Genomic DNA, 16,316 nt, shown 5'->3' with positions numbered 1-16,316 from the left:
ATTTAAAATAATCACTTTTAGAATACTACCTATATTTATAGCAAATGAATTTGCAGTGAGCGTAGCGAAGATTTTAATTCATGTTATCTTACTATATCTTAAAATTCAACTTCTACGGAAAGATAACAAGTGCAAACTGTGTTTTCATTGTGCATTTTTCACTCAATCACGGTCATTGAGTTGTTACAAGCTAAATTCGAAATTTTATCAAAATCAACATTTTATAATTATTTATTAAACCTTAATAAAAGAAGAGTTAAAAGGTATGTTTTCTTCAAATAAGTGCATAGTGTTACATAGAACAAGAAAAACACGTGATTCTACCATACTACTATTTCTACTGACTGCCCATTATTAGAACAATGACTGTCCATTATTTGAAAAATGACTGTCCATTATTGAAATATCGTACAGTCCATTATTGAAATATTGGACAGTCCATTCTTGAAATATTGAACAGTTAGTAGAAATAAAGTACAGAACGCAGTCCAATATTCTATATAGAGTACAAACAGAACAATGACTGACGTCACCAACATGTTTAAGTAATTATATGTGATACAACTTCGCACTGTATACATATCTACAACAGAAATAAAACTAAAGCAGACAAGAGCTTAACAGTATATTTCAGAATGGTCTCGTTTTGCCATCATGTTGAATATGTTTCCGACAAGGAAGTAAAACTTTAAATTATACACATTACTCAGTGGAAACCACAGTACAATTTTTATTAACTACAAAAATATGATGCCATACTGTTGTTCATCATACTAAAAGTACCATCTCTGCCTCACGTTGTACATATAGAATACTTGGTTAGTGTTGAATACAGGTCAAGTTTATCATGCGTGGCTTAGAAAATAATAATAAACGAGTCTTGAATATACATCCTATCATCGATATTTTCCTTTATTGTCACAAAAATGCACTCAATTCATTAAGTATTTTCAGCGCTTTCATTTTATGCTAAATACCATTTACGTCGTTTGTTTCATTAACATCCATCAATGGAAATTAAAGACCTGAGAAAACCCATTCACATCGGATTAAAAGGACCATTTTTCACTATTTCACCTCAATAGTCATAGTTTAACTTATCCCCCCGCCGCCCGCTAAACCTCTTTGGACACTCTTGTGACCATTTGAGCAGACTGCTTGATATCTTCTATCGTCGGATACCGCCGATACACACAACGATATGCTTTGTTGTGTATGTATGAAGTGTAACGGAAGAAAGAACCGTGGTTGGGCAATGTTTTATTTTGTTTTTGAAAACAAATTACGTATATTGTGTGTTTTTAGCCGGGAAAATGGGCCGTGTTTTTACTGTTCAGGATGCCCCGCAGTGCCGGGTGAATGCGGTAGTTTTGTCTTTGCTTTAAATATAGCGGGGAATGGGCCTTACCTAGGGTCCCTGCGGAGCGGGGGCATTTGGCGGGGACAATCTGTTCGTCTCCGCAGGGTGGGGATTTTAGCCGGGGTTGGCTGGACTGAAAGTCAAAGTCCTCACTGTTCCCCGGACCTGGGGAGCCGTGGTTACAATTGACTAATGCATTACATGAAAACACCACAACCAACCACAGCAACAACAACTGACATATACTCAGTTAAACAGATTTTCGTAAATTCAAGTCTAAATTGTTGAATTTTCAATTAGGCACAAAAACTTGCTCCATTTTTTGTTTTACAATATTTAAAACACCTTTATTTTGACTATTTTGTGTGTTAACTATTGGGACTTTCAATAAAATCATATATATATATGAGCTTACTTAATTTGTTTTAAATAGTGTCGGCTTGACCCAATCGTTTGCAAATGATGTCTGTATACGGTCGTTAAGTACTTGAAACTACATTACCATCTAATATGTTACTTTTTGTGTTCAAATTAACATTTTTAGAAATCTAAGATAAAACAATAGTGCTTTAGAATTGGCAGATTAAGTGCAATATTCTGTAATTTTATATTTGTTTGTAATATATTACACTGTATACCAATTTATCAGATTTTAAGATAGAACTCTCGATGTCTTAAAGTATAGAATATTAATATTTACACAAAGATATTTCGCAATCTTTTTTAACCCTTAGAATGCAAAAAAATGCATTTATCGCAATAACGAAATGCAACAAAACCAAAAGTATAATCTTAATTTAGCGAGCACTACGTATTTACGAAATTTGCTTATCACTTGACTTTCTCAATACTTAAATTTCTATAGCGATATAAATACTAATGATTTGCAGTTGTAAACTAAGAAGATTTTTGTTGAAGTATTTCTCCCGGTACTGCATCTAAAACACTTATTTTATCATTATTTTACTCTATGATATCGAAATGCAGAAAAATGCAGTTATAGTATAAAAACATATTTTGGTTTTAGTCTGGTGCAAACCTACGCAGGTAAAGTCAAGAATAAATAAAAAACAACAACAACTGAACCCTTAAACCACAAGGACTTTCATGCTTAAATCAAAAGTTTGATATCTTAAGCATTCATTGATTACATCACGTGATAATGTCAATCAGCTAATCACGCAACAACGAAGTTGTTGACGCTAATATGAAATGTGTGGTCTTCAAAAACGATATTTGAGCAAATACCAACATTTGCTGAAAAGGTCCAGCTTTAAGCATCTTAGTTTTAACACTCCTAGTGATTTGCCACCCTTTTTTCTTCATAAACAAAAAAGAAACATTTTACAAAAACATGAAAGAGTTCTTATCTGCGATATTTCACTAAACAATAATGATAACTATTTTTAATTAGAAAATACTTGGATCACTTAATTTTCTTCATGTGAAATTTCATTACTTCTCAAGTAATTTCTCCAGTCTAATCCAGCTACTGCGCAAGTGCTGTTTGCAAAGCGCTATTCTCCGCCAACTTCTACTTCTTTAGTGAATCAGTGGGCCAGTTGGGATTTTCTTTGATATTTCCTATACACTTTCTTTTAATAAAGCGTCGTCGGGTCCTCGGGAGTCTATCAGACATTATATGAGACTCTCTCATAGTTATATACTTCTATTTTTTCTCTTATTGTTTAATCTTAACTCGATTTCACCTATTTGCTATAACGAGGGCGATATCGATGATACTTCTAGTGGCTTTGGTGCCTTTACAATTACATAAATACTTTCTTCAAACAAAAATATATAAGTAAATTCAAGCAGAAATGGGCTTTCCAGTAGAGTTTAGAATTGTCACGTTCTGGCATCATATAAATATGTTTAAGACAAAGAACAAACTAAAATTAATGCACTTTACGCCGTTTGAACCGCAGTGCAATGTTCAGTAGCGAGAAAATATGGCGTGATGTTATTGCTCGTACTATAAGACCTTATAGCGAATACAAGGTGTTGGATTGTTGTACTATCATCCATTTAAAAAACAACAACATAAAAACGAAAAAAAATAATATTCACGAACTCGCTCTCATTTTGAAATCGAATGTCAGGGCACACAAAACTTCGACAAAAAAGATGACGTTACGTTTGTATGCAACGTTTTTTTCTAAATACAATTAACTGTCCTTTTATTTCCTTTGTATGCCTATAATAAAAGGGAAAGGGTCGCAATATAGTTCAACTCATCCTCACCAAAAGTAAACAATTCACTCGCCACTTGTGAAATATAGCTTTTGTGCTCACAAGAAGAAATTGATTACTATCTTAAACTGAAACAAACTCTTATTGCTTTTTAGTTATCTGCAGTAATTTAAAATCTTCCTAAATCATTCTGATGAACATAATATTAATGAGATCGCTTAGACACATTTTATGACTATGTTGAATGTCGAATTAGTTTTTAATGTTTTGTCAATTGTTGGCAAGGATTCAATATTTTATTGATATTTGTGAATGAGTTTAAACTCTGATAATTTCTAACAAGGAACTTATGCATTGCGTGAATTTAATCTCTATGTTGATTGAGTTTGATATATAAAATTTAAAGTGCACTTATCTTTTGTTTCCATTAAAAGTCTCAAAATAACAACTTGAACAATGGCAGCGAAGACTCAGTCCTGCCTCATCGTTGCTGCATTCGACGTTGGTACCACGTACAGCGGTTATGCGTTTTCCTACCGAGATGACCCGCTCAAAGTTCAGACCAACCAGGTTTGGTTTTCTGAAGGAGCAGGAAATTTTTTATCTCTCAAGACGCCAACAAGCGTGCTTCTTAATCCAGATGGCAAGTTTGACTCCTTTGGTTTTGAAGCTGAAGACCGCTATACGAATAAAGCGGAAGATGACAAACACCATGGATGGCGCCTGTTCCGGCGTTTTAAAATGGCTTTACACAACGATCAGGTACTTTGCAACAGTCAAACACGTAATGTTTGAAAGGACCATAATGATTGAAACACCGTTTTGCCTGCCACAGTTGTTATCTTACCGAAATGATTTCTGAATAAATTACACATTTAAAGATCATAACAATATCGCAAATTTATTCAGGTAAGACAGTATTTATTCAGGTAAGACAGTTACAATTACTAAAACGATAAGAGTGGGCCTTTTTATAAATGTGACTTATGTCACTTGATACATGTATACCAAGTAACATTTTAATATCTTTATATATTGAAAGCTATGGCCAAGATTAAAGTGTTTTAAGAGCCGCAAACGATAAAAATGACACATATGAAAAAACCGCGATTTTTATCTTCTTCGAATAGCACACGAGCTAACTAGAGCTTTCCATTATCAGAGTGTACAGCAACATTAAAATGATGAATTTCAGGTAACGTCTACGCCGACACTAAATCGAAAAATGAAGCATGCTTCATTATAAGAAGACTAAAGATTTTGCATATCTTTCAACATGTTTGCTAGATTTAAAACGTAACATTTCCCGCAACATTATCAGGTTAAATTTTGGAATTTATTAAAGTGATAGCATTTTTATTAATTGCAGCAGCTTTCTAGACACACAACTGTGGATGATATAGAAGGCAACCCTCATAAAGCTCTACCAATCTTCTCCATGGCGATCAAGTTTCTACAAACACATCTCCTACAGGTGATGAGTGTAGAAGAGAAGGACATTTCCTACGTCATCACGGTGCCCGCTATCTGGGATGACGATGCCAAGGAGTTCATGAAAACGGCTGCCACAGAGGTATGGAAACTAAGATGATTCAGCATATATCGCCGTATATTATTCGCACACAGTTTTTATATTTAAGTAAAAAAATGATGTTTTATGCATTTTTCTGAAACCGTTAGTAACGGTTTAAACCATAAAACAATAATTTTCGAACGGAAGTATGAAAATCTTTGATCTGATTTATTGTCAGCAGTCTTATATCATTGGTTTGCAGATACCTACGCAAAAATATGCCCTTTCTAAGACAAAAAATAAAAAAAGTTGTAAAAATGGTAAATCTGTGAGAGTGCAGCTTTAACATATCAAATACCAGGCTTGTATTAAACAGTTTGTCTTGATAAACTAAGTGTTTGCTTATAACTCTATAAATATATTGGGAAAGTGTCTTTATCAAATCGTGAGCTACTTTTGACTACCACCAATTATCGATAACTAAGCATCTTGGCTCGAGCATTGGGAGCAGTGACGTTGACAGGACCCTTCCTTTGGCCTCGCCCCAGAAATGCCTATTTATTGAATAGCTAAATGTAATTGTGTTAGATAAGGCATAGATTAAACTATTTCATAGTTTAATGCAATTTTGTAAGAAAATATCCCTAAGTACTGAAAAAGTTTTTTCCCATATATATTTGCTGTTTATGCTTGAATATTACAGGCTGGTCTCGATGAAACCCGAGTTACACTGGCTCCCGAACCGGAAGCAGCCTCGATCTGGTGTGAGACACTCGATGTTGACACAAAGGCTGCGCTAGCCGAAACCGGAAATCAGTATATGGTTATTGATCTTGAAGGTGAGTGCAGAACACTGCACGGACGCAGAGTTATAGTTTATCGCATCCGTTCTAAAAACTAGCACATTTTCGTCATATATATCAGAGCATGTACACGATGCGCTAACACATGTAATTATTTTGATGGTGAATGCGCTAAATGAAGAAAGTATGGCAGTAGCATTCTCTGTTTAGGCCGGTAAAGTTGATTATATTTGCGAATAAAGAAATATATAGAAGCCTGAATAAGGTCTCTTGAAACCTAATCAATACATTGCCTAGCAAAAACTGTCTACGGATATGATGGCTTTGGTTAAGTGTATATTCAAACAACCCTTAACAATAACAATAAACATTCATTTGATGACCACTTCCGTTTCAATGTTAATGGACTTAGTTGTCACACAGGAAAACACGACTTTCAGTACGTACTGTACGAACACTTTTGGTTAGTATCAATATACTTTTTGCACTTTTATGTTCATTTTTACTCATTATTGATGTACTTGCTTTAAAAACTGGAACACATATTTAGAAAGCACACTCAACTTGACGTCATACATAAACACTTACTTTCATGTATTTGTATGTCGACGCATTGCTTCTTATGATAATTAGCTGCAGATATTGTTATTTTATAAGTTACGGTTTAAATTACACGTGTAATGTTTTCGGGGACCATGCTCTTTGAGGTATGCATTTGAAGTATATGTAACAAATTTAAAGAATGCACCAACCATTGAGAGAAATTTCGTAAACGCAATTTTTTGTCTCTTTTGATATTGTCAGGGTCATGTTGCTTCTTCTGAAACTGTAACATGAGTATTTTTCCTTCCCTGTTTATTCGTTTATGCTAAAATTTAACAGACATTTTTCGCATCATAAATATGGCGTTCGGTGACATCATTTCAGAAATGTCTATTGCGGCACACTGACTGCTTCGTTTCTTTTAAAAAAAGAGGAACCGAACTCTTTCATAACGATTAGAATAATATTTGATATTTCAACTTTATTGCAAATATATATATATATTTATTTCGTCGATAGGCATTACATGAGTCGTCAGTTTTCATTATACAGAACTATCAAGGAAATTCAGTCAAGGGCCTTCATGGGCTATCCGGGGTTTTTACGGTGCAACAAATATACTACGAAATGCCGTTAGGGCCATCGCCTATGAATGTGTTGATATGGAACGCGATACTCGATAGTACAATGATTAAAATCAGAAATCACGAAATTACGAAGGTGAACACGCGACAGTACGATGATGAAAACGCGACAGTACGATAACGAAAACGCAATAAAACGACAGTACGATGATGAAAATGCGATAAACTATCGCGTTTTCATCATTGTAATGTCGCGTTTTTCATCATCGTACAGTCGTGTTTTCATCATCGTACTATCGTATTTTCATTATCGTACTGTCGTGTTTTCACTATCGTACTATCGCCTTCAGGTGCGCATGCGCATAAAGGAATTGAGCCTCCATGTGACAAAATGTCGGTTTCAGGGGTGCTTGTATTAAGTCATTGAACCATGTGTTCAACTGAAGTTTTTATCACGCAATTTGAATTGAACTGAAATACTGTTCATTAAAAGTTAAAACAACGATTGCCACAATAAAGATTTAATTATGAATTATCTTTATACTAGGGATGCAAACGAATATTCGAATATTCGATCAAACGTTTGGTATTCGAATGTCAAAATCGGTATTCGAATATTCGGAAAAAAAACCTGTTGACTAAATAGAATAAAAATCCTTTTGCCTATAACTCTGCTGTTGTGTATAAGGTTCGTTTGTCTTGTTTTTACAACGATTGGCCCATAATGCCAGAGGTGTGAATGTAATGGCAATACACTATACACGCACCATATGAGGCGTTAGGGACATATCGTCGGGTACCATAAAAAGTCCCCGTAATTTTACAATAACTGGCTATTAAACAAGTGATATAAAAATAATTTATTTTCGGTAATTTTAAATGCCTTTGCCAAATAAGGATTTAAGGAATCGGCCTTCAAACCAATGGGATGTCTTGGCTTCATATTTAGCATTGCAATATTGCTCAAATTGCCGTGCTGATATGGATGACACGTGCTACAATAATGTAGTTACATGTATGTATGCTTTAAACTGTTTTCAATGTTTCGATACAATGTTCGTGCTTTGAAATTTCACAGTATAGTATAGCGTTTTAGTATATATTTCCTCTATTGATGTACAATAAAAGATTCAAAATCCACATCGTTTTATTATTTTATTAGTTCCCGAGTTGGTTTGGTTTGTCCATAGTTATATTTAGTAGAAGTGTATCCCAGAACGAGGTTGCTCGTCCTACGGAAAGACCCTTCATTGACGCATAACACCATTTGACCAGGAATCAATAATAATATGAAGGCAGTGGAATTGAATATATTCGATTTTGTTTGTGCATAATGTTTGGGGGTAATCCGGGTCCGCCGCGCGTACTGGCGAAGACAAAGCAAGGTTTAAATGCCCTGGCTATTACTTAAGCGAATAATAATAATAGTTTAAAAAAACATCTAACGATATATTTTGGTAATCGAATATTCCAATATTCGATCGAAAGAATTACCGAATATTCGAATATCAATTTTGCCATTCGTTTGCATCCCTACTTTATACAATAAAGCCAATCAGTCAAAACAGTTTCTTCGAACAGTTTTCCAAATGCAATACCTCTGAGGTCACATCATCATCATCATCATCATCATCATCATCATCATCATCATCATCATCATCATCATCATAATCATCATCATCATCATCATCAACATCATCATCATCATCATCACCATCATCATCATCATCAACAGCAGCACCACCACCACCATCACCACCACCACCAACACCACCACCAGTACCACCAGCACCAGCAGCAGAAGCACCATCACCACTACAGAAACCTCCAATACTTCATTTAATTTGTGTTAAATTAGTCCCTAGCAAGCACTCATTGTTATGCCGTGTTCTATAAAAAAGCGTCTACAACAAGACGCCTTTTTAAGACTACAACGTATAGGACTGATATATTAGAGATACAATAGCAGCATAAGCAAGATATAGTCAATCAGAATAGATACCGCGAGTAGTAATAGTAGTAGTAGTAGTTGTTGTTGTAGTGGTGGTGGTAGTAGTAGTAGTAGTAGTAGTAGTAGTAGTAGTAGTAGTAGTAGTAGTGGTAGTGGTAGTGGTAGTGGTAGTGATAGCGGTAGCGGTAGCGGAAGCAGCAACAGCAGCAGCAGCAGCAGAAGCAGTAGCAGTAGTAGTAGTAATCAGGTTTATATGACGTGGCGTCATTTTACTTCAGGATGTGTCATTCGCTTGAACGCTGCGATATTGTTAGTTTTTTTTTCCAAATGACTTGAGTGTTTACGAGACGTTTCTTAAACGCCTTTGTAATTGTCATTAAGTTGGTCGTTATTATGATCGTATATTTACGTAAATGGCGGATCGTAAAAATGCTATAAAACGCACCCCTGCATTCGACATTTTGTCACATGGAGAACAAATTCTTCTCTGGGCATGGGCGTCGGAAGGCGATAGTACGATAATGAAAACACGACAGTACGATGATGAAAACGCGACAGCACGATGATGAAAACGCGATAGTTCGATGATGAAAACACGACAGTACGATACTACAATGCTGAAAATGCGAAAACACGAAACTACGTTGGTGAAAACGCGATAGTTTATTGCATTATCATTATCGTACTGTGGTATCAACGCGTGTTCGTTATCGTACTGTCGCGTTTTCACCATCGTAGTTTCGTGCTTTCGCGTGTTCATCATCGTACTTTCGAGTATCGCGTTTCAGATCAACACATTCATAGGCGATAGCCCTAACGACACTCCGTATACACATATCATATTTCCCTTTAAAGAATTATTGTCTAACTTAGTTTGAGTAAAAATGAAGTAGTTATATTGTATTTATTTAAAGAAGAACGTTCATAATTTTATAACTGCCTGTATTTTATAATTTGGAATTTTGTGTTACGCTTTGGGGCTATTATAAGAACAATACCGTTGCTGTAAATCTAATGTAAACACTTAATTGATTATATTATGCTTATGCATGTCTTTTTTGGTATAATTTCACTTGAATGCAAATTAATCATTCAATTGTAAAACTAAGAATAAAAGATATGCCTTTTTAGATGGCACCGCCGATATTTCTTTCCGGGAGAGGAAAGGGATCGGCACTCTGAAGGAAATACATCAGCCGACCAGTGGACCATGGGGTGGCATCTATGTTGACGCTAACTATCTCAAGTTCTTGGAAAACATTTTTGGAGAGCAGACTATAACTTCACTAAAGAACGACGAAATGGACTACTTTGATTTTATTAGAGATTTTAAAACAAAGAAACGTACCTTTAGCAAACATGCAAAAGGCAAAATTATTTTCAGAATATCTGCAAACACTAGGGATCTTTCCAAGAAGTTCACAGGACAGAATCTAGAGCAGAGGATATGTAGCCTTGGATATGGAGATTCAGTTATCGTGAGAGGTGGAGACAAGTTGGGAGTTGAGCATGACATCGTTCGTACCTGGTTTGACGGTCCTATAGACAGTCTTATTGGTCACATAAAGAGTTTTCTCAAGAAACGCAAGTTGAGAGCTGTGCAGACAATCGTGCTTGTTGGTGGTTTCGGTGGTAGCCCATACGTTCAGGACAGACTGAGGGCTGCGTTCCCAGACAAGCGTCTGATTCTCCCTGTAGAGGCGGAGCTCGCCGTGCTGAAAGGGGCTGTCATATTTGGCTACAATCCATTGGTTGTGGTAGAAAAAGAAAAAACTTATTCCACTGTCCTCGTTGCTGCGTTCGACTTTGGGACAACGTACAGCGGTTATGCGTTTTCCTTCATAAATGACCCGCTCAAAGTGCAGACCAACCAGACTTGGTATTCCGGAGGAGCAGGAAAACTTATCTCTCTCAAGACGCCTACAAGCGTGCTTCTAAATCCAGAGGGCGAGTTTGACTCTTTTGGATTTCAAGCTGAAGACAGCTATGCGAGTAAAGCGGAAGATGACGAACACGAAGGATGGCGGTTGTTCCGGCGTTTTAAAATGGTTTTACACAACAATAAGGTACTTTGCAACAGTCAAATACACAATGTTTGAAAGGGGAGTAGTGTTTAAATATTTCCAATGAATTACAATGATCAGATTCCACAAAAGATTTTAACATATATACAAGTCATAACAAGAGCCAGTCACTTTCTAACAGCGTAAGCCAATTATTTAGTCGTAGCAGGGAAATAAAAATCATGATTATTATGAACCTGTGTATGCACGTGAGTATTGTCACTAGTTACATGTCTACCAAGATACATTTGGATATCTTCAACGGGTTTAGAGTTATTGTCAACGTTAAAGTTTTTGAACTAATACGCGGCCGCCGCCGAAGCAATCGCAAATGGTCAAAACGACAAACTCGTTGTTAACACCTCGACTTTCTTATTTGAAAAACTAACGCGCTAACTAGAGCTCTCCAATTAAATCATGTAAATCCAAAATGAAATGATGGATTTTAGGTAGTGGCACCGATTCGGAAGCGGGTAGAATAGCTTGCGTTTTTGAAAACTAAAGCTAAATTATACTTACGTAGAAAACATATTCTTTAGATATGCGTATATATTTAAAGTAAAAGAAATTTCTCGCCCAATTGTACTGTTAAATTTACAAAGATTCGAAACTCGTTGCAGTGATTAAACGATTGCTTTTTGCAGGAGCTTTCCAGAGCAACAACTGTGGAAGACATTGAAGGAAACTCTCATCAAGCTCTGCCAATTTTCTCCATGGCGATCAAGTTTCTACAAACACATCTCCTACAGGCGGTAGAAAACCAGACGGACGGAGTACTCGAGAGGGAAATTTCTTACGTCATCACGGTGCCCGCCATCTGGGATGACAATGCGAAGGAGTTCATGAGGATGGCTGTCGAAGAGGTATGGATACTAAACCAAGTTGTTACAGCACATATCGTCGTATATCAATCTCAAACGTTAACATGACAATTACCAAACTTGAACTTATTATTATTTACTTTTAACTGTTTATAGAGTCATAGAATCTGCCACGACTCATCGAATTTTACACAATTTTATTCAACGAGTTCAGGAAATAGTTGAGTAAGCGAGCATATGAATACAGAGCAATACAACGAGCATGAGTTTAATAAAATTGTGTATTATTTAATGGCGAGTGTCAGATTCTTTATATCACAGACTGTTCCAGTAAAATTAGCAAACACCTACCGTCTGTTTTTATCTGCAGTAGTGATGAGCCAAATACCACAAAGCAATTCCATCTCACGCGTTACATGCATTGCCGAATTGTTGTACCTTGAATAAATGAACCACATATACATCCGATCGTTTTAATTTTGTTTATAAGTAGAATGCAAACTTATATAAAACCCAGTAAGAATTAAAACAATATTATAGTTTCAACGAAATTTGCTTTCGTTTCAATTGTGACGTCATATCCGGTAAGATGACATAACAATTTCTGATAGTTTTATGACGTTATTTCAAGTTCCAAAACATAACTACCGACCGTCTTTAAAAGTGATGTTCACGAAATCAAGACAACATACTACGATTTGTTCTTAAGATTTAAATGAAAAATGTACAACTGTATCAAAATCTTCATCATAAATAAAAAATAAGAAATAAACAAATGGCTTGCTAAATTATTGCCAATTAGGCATATATTTTTGCCAATTGATTTGTTTACTTACATGTGGAGTGATATATAATTTTTGGCTAATAGAAATAGCGAAATCTTATTTAACATAATTATGTGTTATACAGAAAAATACGTGATGGCTATATTAAACCGGAAACAAGGTATAATATGTGTAAAAAAGATACGTAGTGTGTCATTTATTAAATTGTGTCCAACTTTTGATTGAAACCAATATTGTTTCTATTCTGCTAAATATTGGTCATCATAAGACCATAAATTTGCTTGTTGATTGTGTCAAACAAAAGAACTAGTTGACCGTAATTTTATAAGATAAGACAAGGATAACATTAAGAAAAAAGGTTAATGTAATTTTGTACAACCAGACCCCATAATAGTGTTAAGATTTTTATTATTTTGATTTTCTGTAAACATTTGCTGTCAATGTCACTTTAATAATTCAGGCTGGTCTCGATGGAACCCGAGTAACACTTGCTCTCGAACCGGAAGCTGCCTCGATCTGGTGCGATACACTCGATGTTGATACAATTGCTGCGCTGGCCGGAACCGGAACTCAGTATATGGTCATTGATCTAGGAGGTGAGTTAAGAGTTCTATAGTTTTAATACTACGTAAAACCTGTCAAATACAGATGAAAATATTAGAAAGAATATTTATAATTCATAATAAAGACTTAGAGCAATACATTATTCCAATTAATGTTAATCACATAAAATTATGCACGTGGCATGCACAAATTACAACCTTATAATAAACTGATAATTGTAAATATTAATGCAATAAATGTAATTGTGCTTACCTGGCACCCCGTCGTGCTTAATATAATCATTATATCAAATGTTTAACAAACATTTGTAGGTACTGATTGAAATCTATATAATTCGAATATTGCAACAAAATTAACTAGCGTCGAAAATAGAGTGCAAATCATAATAAGTATGAAATGGGGTATACATTGAAAACCATGAAGTCTTACATATATGTTATGGTCACTTTCATCTAATTACAAATTAGCATTCACACATACAACACATCGGATTTGATAAGGGACACGGACAGAGCTTCACCACATCGTGGTCAGGAACCTGTTTACATGTAAAACAATACACCAAATACCATGAAGTCACGTGACAGGAAGTCAGGTATCATGTGACATTGTGCATATATCAATTGATTAACTTTCATGTATTATTACCTCGGAAAATTCTTTGTTGTTGATTATAGTTTAACTTTGTGTATCCTTCAATTATTCTTTTGAAATAAATATTGTTTAAACCAAAACCAACAATTAAAGGGTTTGACGAGATAATAAACATGATGAACTTACATAGGTACATATAAAAATGTTTAATCTGCTTGTGTCGAAGGAAATATGGCAGCACCGTTATCTTCTTTTGCCAGAATATTTTTACGAATTAAATCAAATTACTCCAATTTGAGTACGCTGAAAATGCCTGTTAAATCAAAAGTCGAAAGTGTTCATTCCTTAAAAAGTCAAACATATGTGTGTCTAAGCAATCAAAATATACAAGGTTTATATGTCTAAGCTTCTGAAAAACTAACTGCGAATAATAATTATAAAAAAATGTGTGATCAGGAGTTACATAAATTTAGATCTTAGTCCGAATTTTAACAAATGTTCCTTTTCGTTTATTCTAAAATTTAAGAAAAATGGCATTTATTGGAAAATCGATTGATAAACATGACGTTGTGACGTTAATTTTTGTGACATCATTTCAGAAATGTTCAACCCGGTACAGTGACCGCTTGGGCTCATTATTAAGTAAAATTGAACCTAAATCTCTATCAATAGCTATATATAAATCTTAAGAGCACCGATATTATAAACTTGATATGTCCACTGCAATGAAGATTGCTTCGGTGAAAATAACATGATATTTCACCGATAAGCATAAAGGAGCCATTATACTCTAAAAATTGTTCCAATGAGTCGGCAGTTTTTATCTGAACAGAACGCCAATGAAAATACGCTTAATGGTTTTCATTGGTTATCCGGATTAACTACAGTGCACACTATGTATGCAAGTCACATTTCATCCAAATAAACAAACTTTTGACTAGCTTAAGTTTAACACATAAAATTCAGTAACTTCTTTGTTATAATTAAAAGATATTTATTCTCAAGTTCATGACTGCCTGTATTTTAAAATTTAGCATGTTGTGTTCCCTTTTCTTGGCTATAGTGAGGACAATATTTTTGTTGCAATTTTATTGACTGCAGTATCCATTGAGGGTATTCTAACCTGAAAAATATAAATTAAAATAAAAATAATGAAAATATAATTTCAGGTGGCACCGCAGATATTTCTATCCAAGAGAAGAAACAAGGCGGCACTCTGAAGGAAATACATCAACCGAGTGGTGGACCATGGGGCGGCATCTATGTTGACGCCAACTATCTGAAATTCTTGGATCATATTTTTGGAGAGAAGGCTATAACTGCACTTAAGACGGAGGATATGACCGACTACTTTGACGTTATCAGGGAATTCGAAACAAAGAAACGTACTTTTACCACACAGACAAAGGGCAAATTTATGTTCAAAATATCTGCAACTACTAGGAAGCTTTCCGAGAAGTTTACCGGACAAAATCTGGAGCAGAGGCTACGCAGACTTGGATATGGCGACTCAGTTATCGTGAAATGTGGAGACAAATTGCGTGTTGAACCTGACATCGTTCGTACTTGGTTTGACGGTCCTTTAAACAACCTTGTTGACCACGTGAATAACCTTCTAAGGGAGGCAAAGCTGAGAGCTGTGCAGACAATTGTGCTGGTTGGTGGTTTCGGAGAGAGTACGTATGTTCAGGAAAGGCTGAGGGCTGCGATCCCAGACAAGCGTCTGATTGTTCCTGCTGAGGCGGGTCTCGTCGTGCTGAAAGGGGCCGTCAGATTTGGACACAACCCAGCAATCATCACATCAAGGGTCATGAAATACACGTACGGAGTTGCGGTGTGGTCGCCATATGATGAAAAGATTCATAGTGCGGACAAAAAAATCTTAGATGAAGACGGAAAATGGCGCGTCCGTCAATGCTTTTCTGTGTTCGTTCGCGTGAACGATAATGTCCCCATTGATCACCAAATAACCAAGGAATACACACCTTCTGGATATAGAACAGCTACACCCATATACCGGACGACAGCCGAGAAACCCGTGTACGTGACCGACCCCGGCTGTGAGCTGCTCGGGGAGCTGGTGACAGAGCTGCCCCGGGATATCCCTCTCTCTGAACTTCGTGACGATACAACATTCATGTTTGGCGGAACGGAACTTGTTGTGAAAGTCCGTGTGAAGAAAACGGGACAGGAGGAGATAATAAAACTTAACTGCTTGAAATAAGCTACGACCGACCCGATTACCCTGTTATGTGAAACTGAAAAACACAAAAGCGTATATATATATATATATATATATATATATATATATATATATATATATATATATATATATATATATATATATATGTATATATATATATATATATATAAAGAGAGAGAGAGAGAGAGAGAGAGAGAGAGAATAAAAATGTTATTATTTTCTTTTTCTTCAAATTTAGTTGATACGTATAAAGAAACGACGTTATACTGCTGATCGTGTGAGAGAGACATCGGATAGAAAAATAATCTTGAAACTTAAATGTTTCAAGTAAGCTACAGC

General features: G+C 35.5%; 1 protein-coding gene across 1 annotated transcript in view; it reads left to right on the top strand.

Annotated features, from left to right (window-relative positions):
* The window catches only part of LOC128217263 (heat shock 70 kDa protein 12B-like), a 241,572-nt gene extending 225,517 nt beyond the window's left edge, over window positions 1-16,055 (top strand). Inside the window, exons 2-8 of the mRNA XM_052924289.1 lie at window positions 3,988-4,315; window positions 4,923-5,126; window positions 5,770-5,905; window positions 10,079-11,013; window positions 11,655-11,873; window positions 13,077-13,212; window positions 14,944-16,055. Coding sequence (XP_052780249.1) covers window positions 4,010-4,315; window positions 4,923-5,126; window positions 5,770-5,905; window positions 10,079-11,013; window positions 11,655-11,873; window positions 13,077-13,212; window positions 14,944-15,998 — 2,991 coding nt within the window. The 5' untranslated portion in view covers window positions 3,988-4,009 and the 3' untranslated portion in view covers window positions 15,999-16,055. The remainder of the gene's footprint in view (window positions 1-3,987; window positions 4,316-4,922; window positions 5,127-5,769; window positions 5,906-10,078; window positions 11,014-11,654; window positions 11,874-13,076; window positions 13,213-14,943) is intronic.
* Window positions 16,056-16,316: the final 261 nt, after the last annotated feature.

The sequence above is a fragment of the Mya arenaria genome, chromosome 14 (genome assembly GCF_026914265.1).
Source record: "Mya arenaria isolate MELC-2E11 chromosome 14, ASM2691426v1".
Taxonomy (NCBI): domain Eukaryota; kingdom Metazoa; phylum Mollusca; class Bivalvia; order Myida; family Myidae; genus Mya; species Mya arenaria.
The sequence above is the reverse complement of the archived record's forward strand: the minus strand, read 5'-3'. Positions and strand labels throughout refer to the sequence as shown.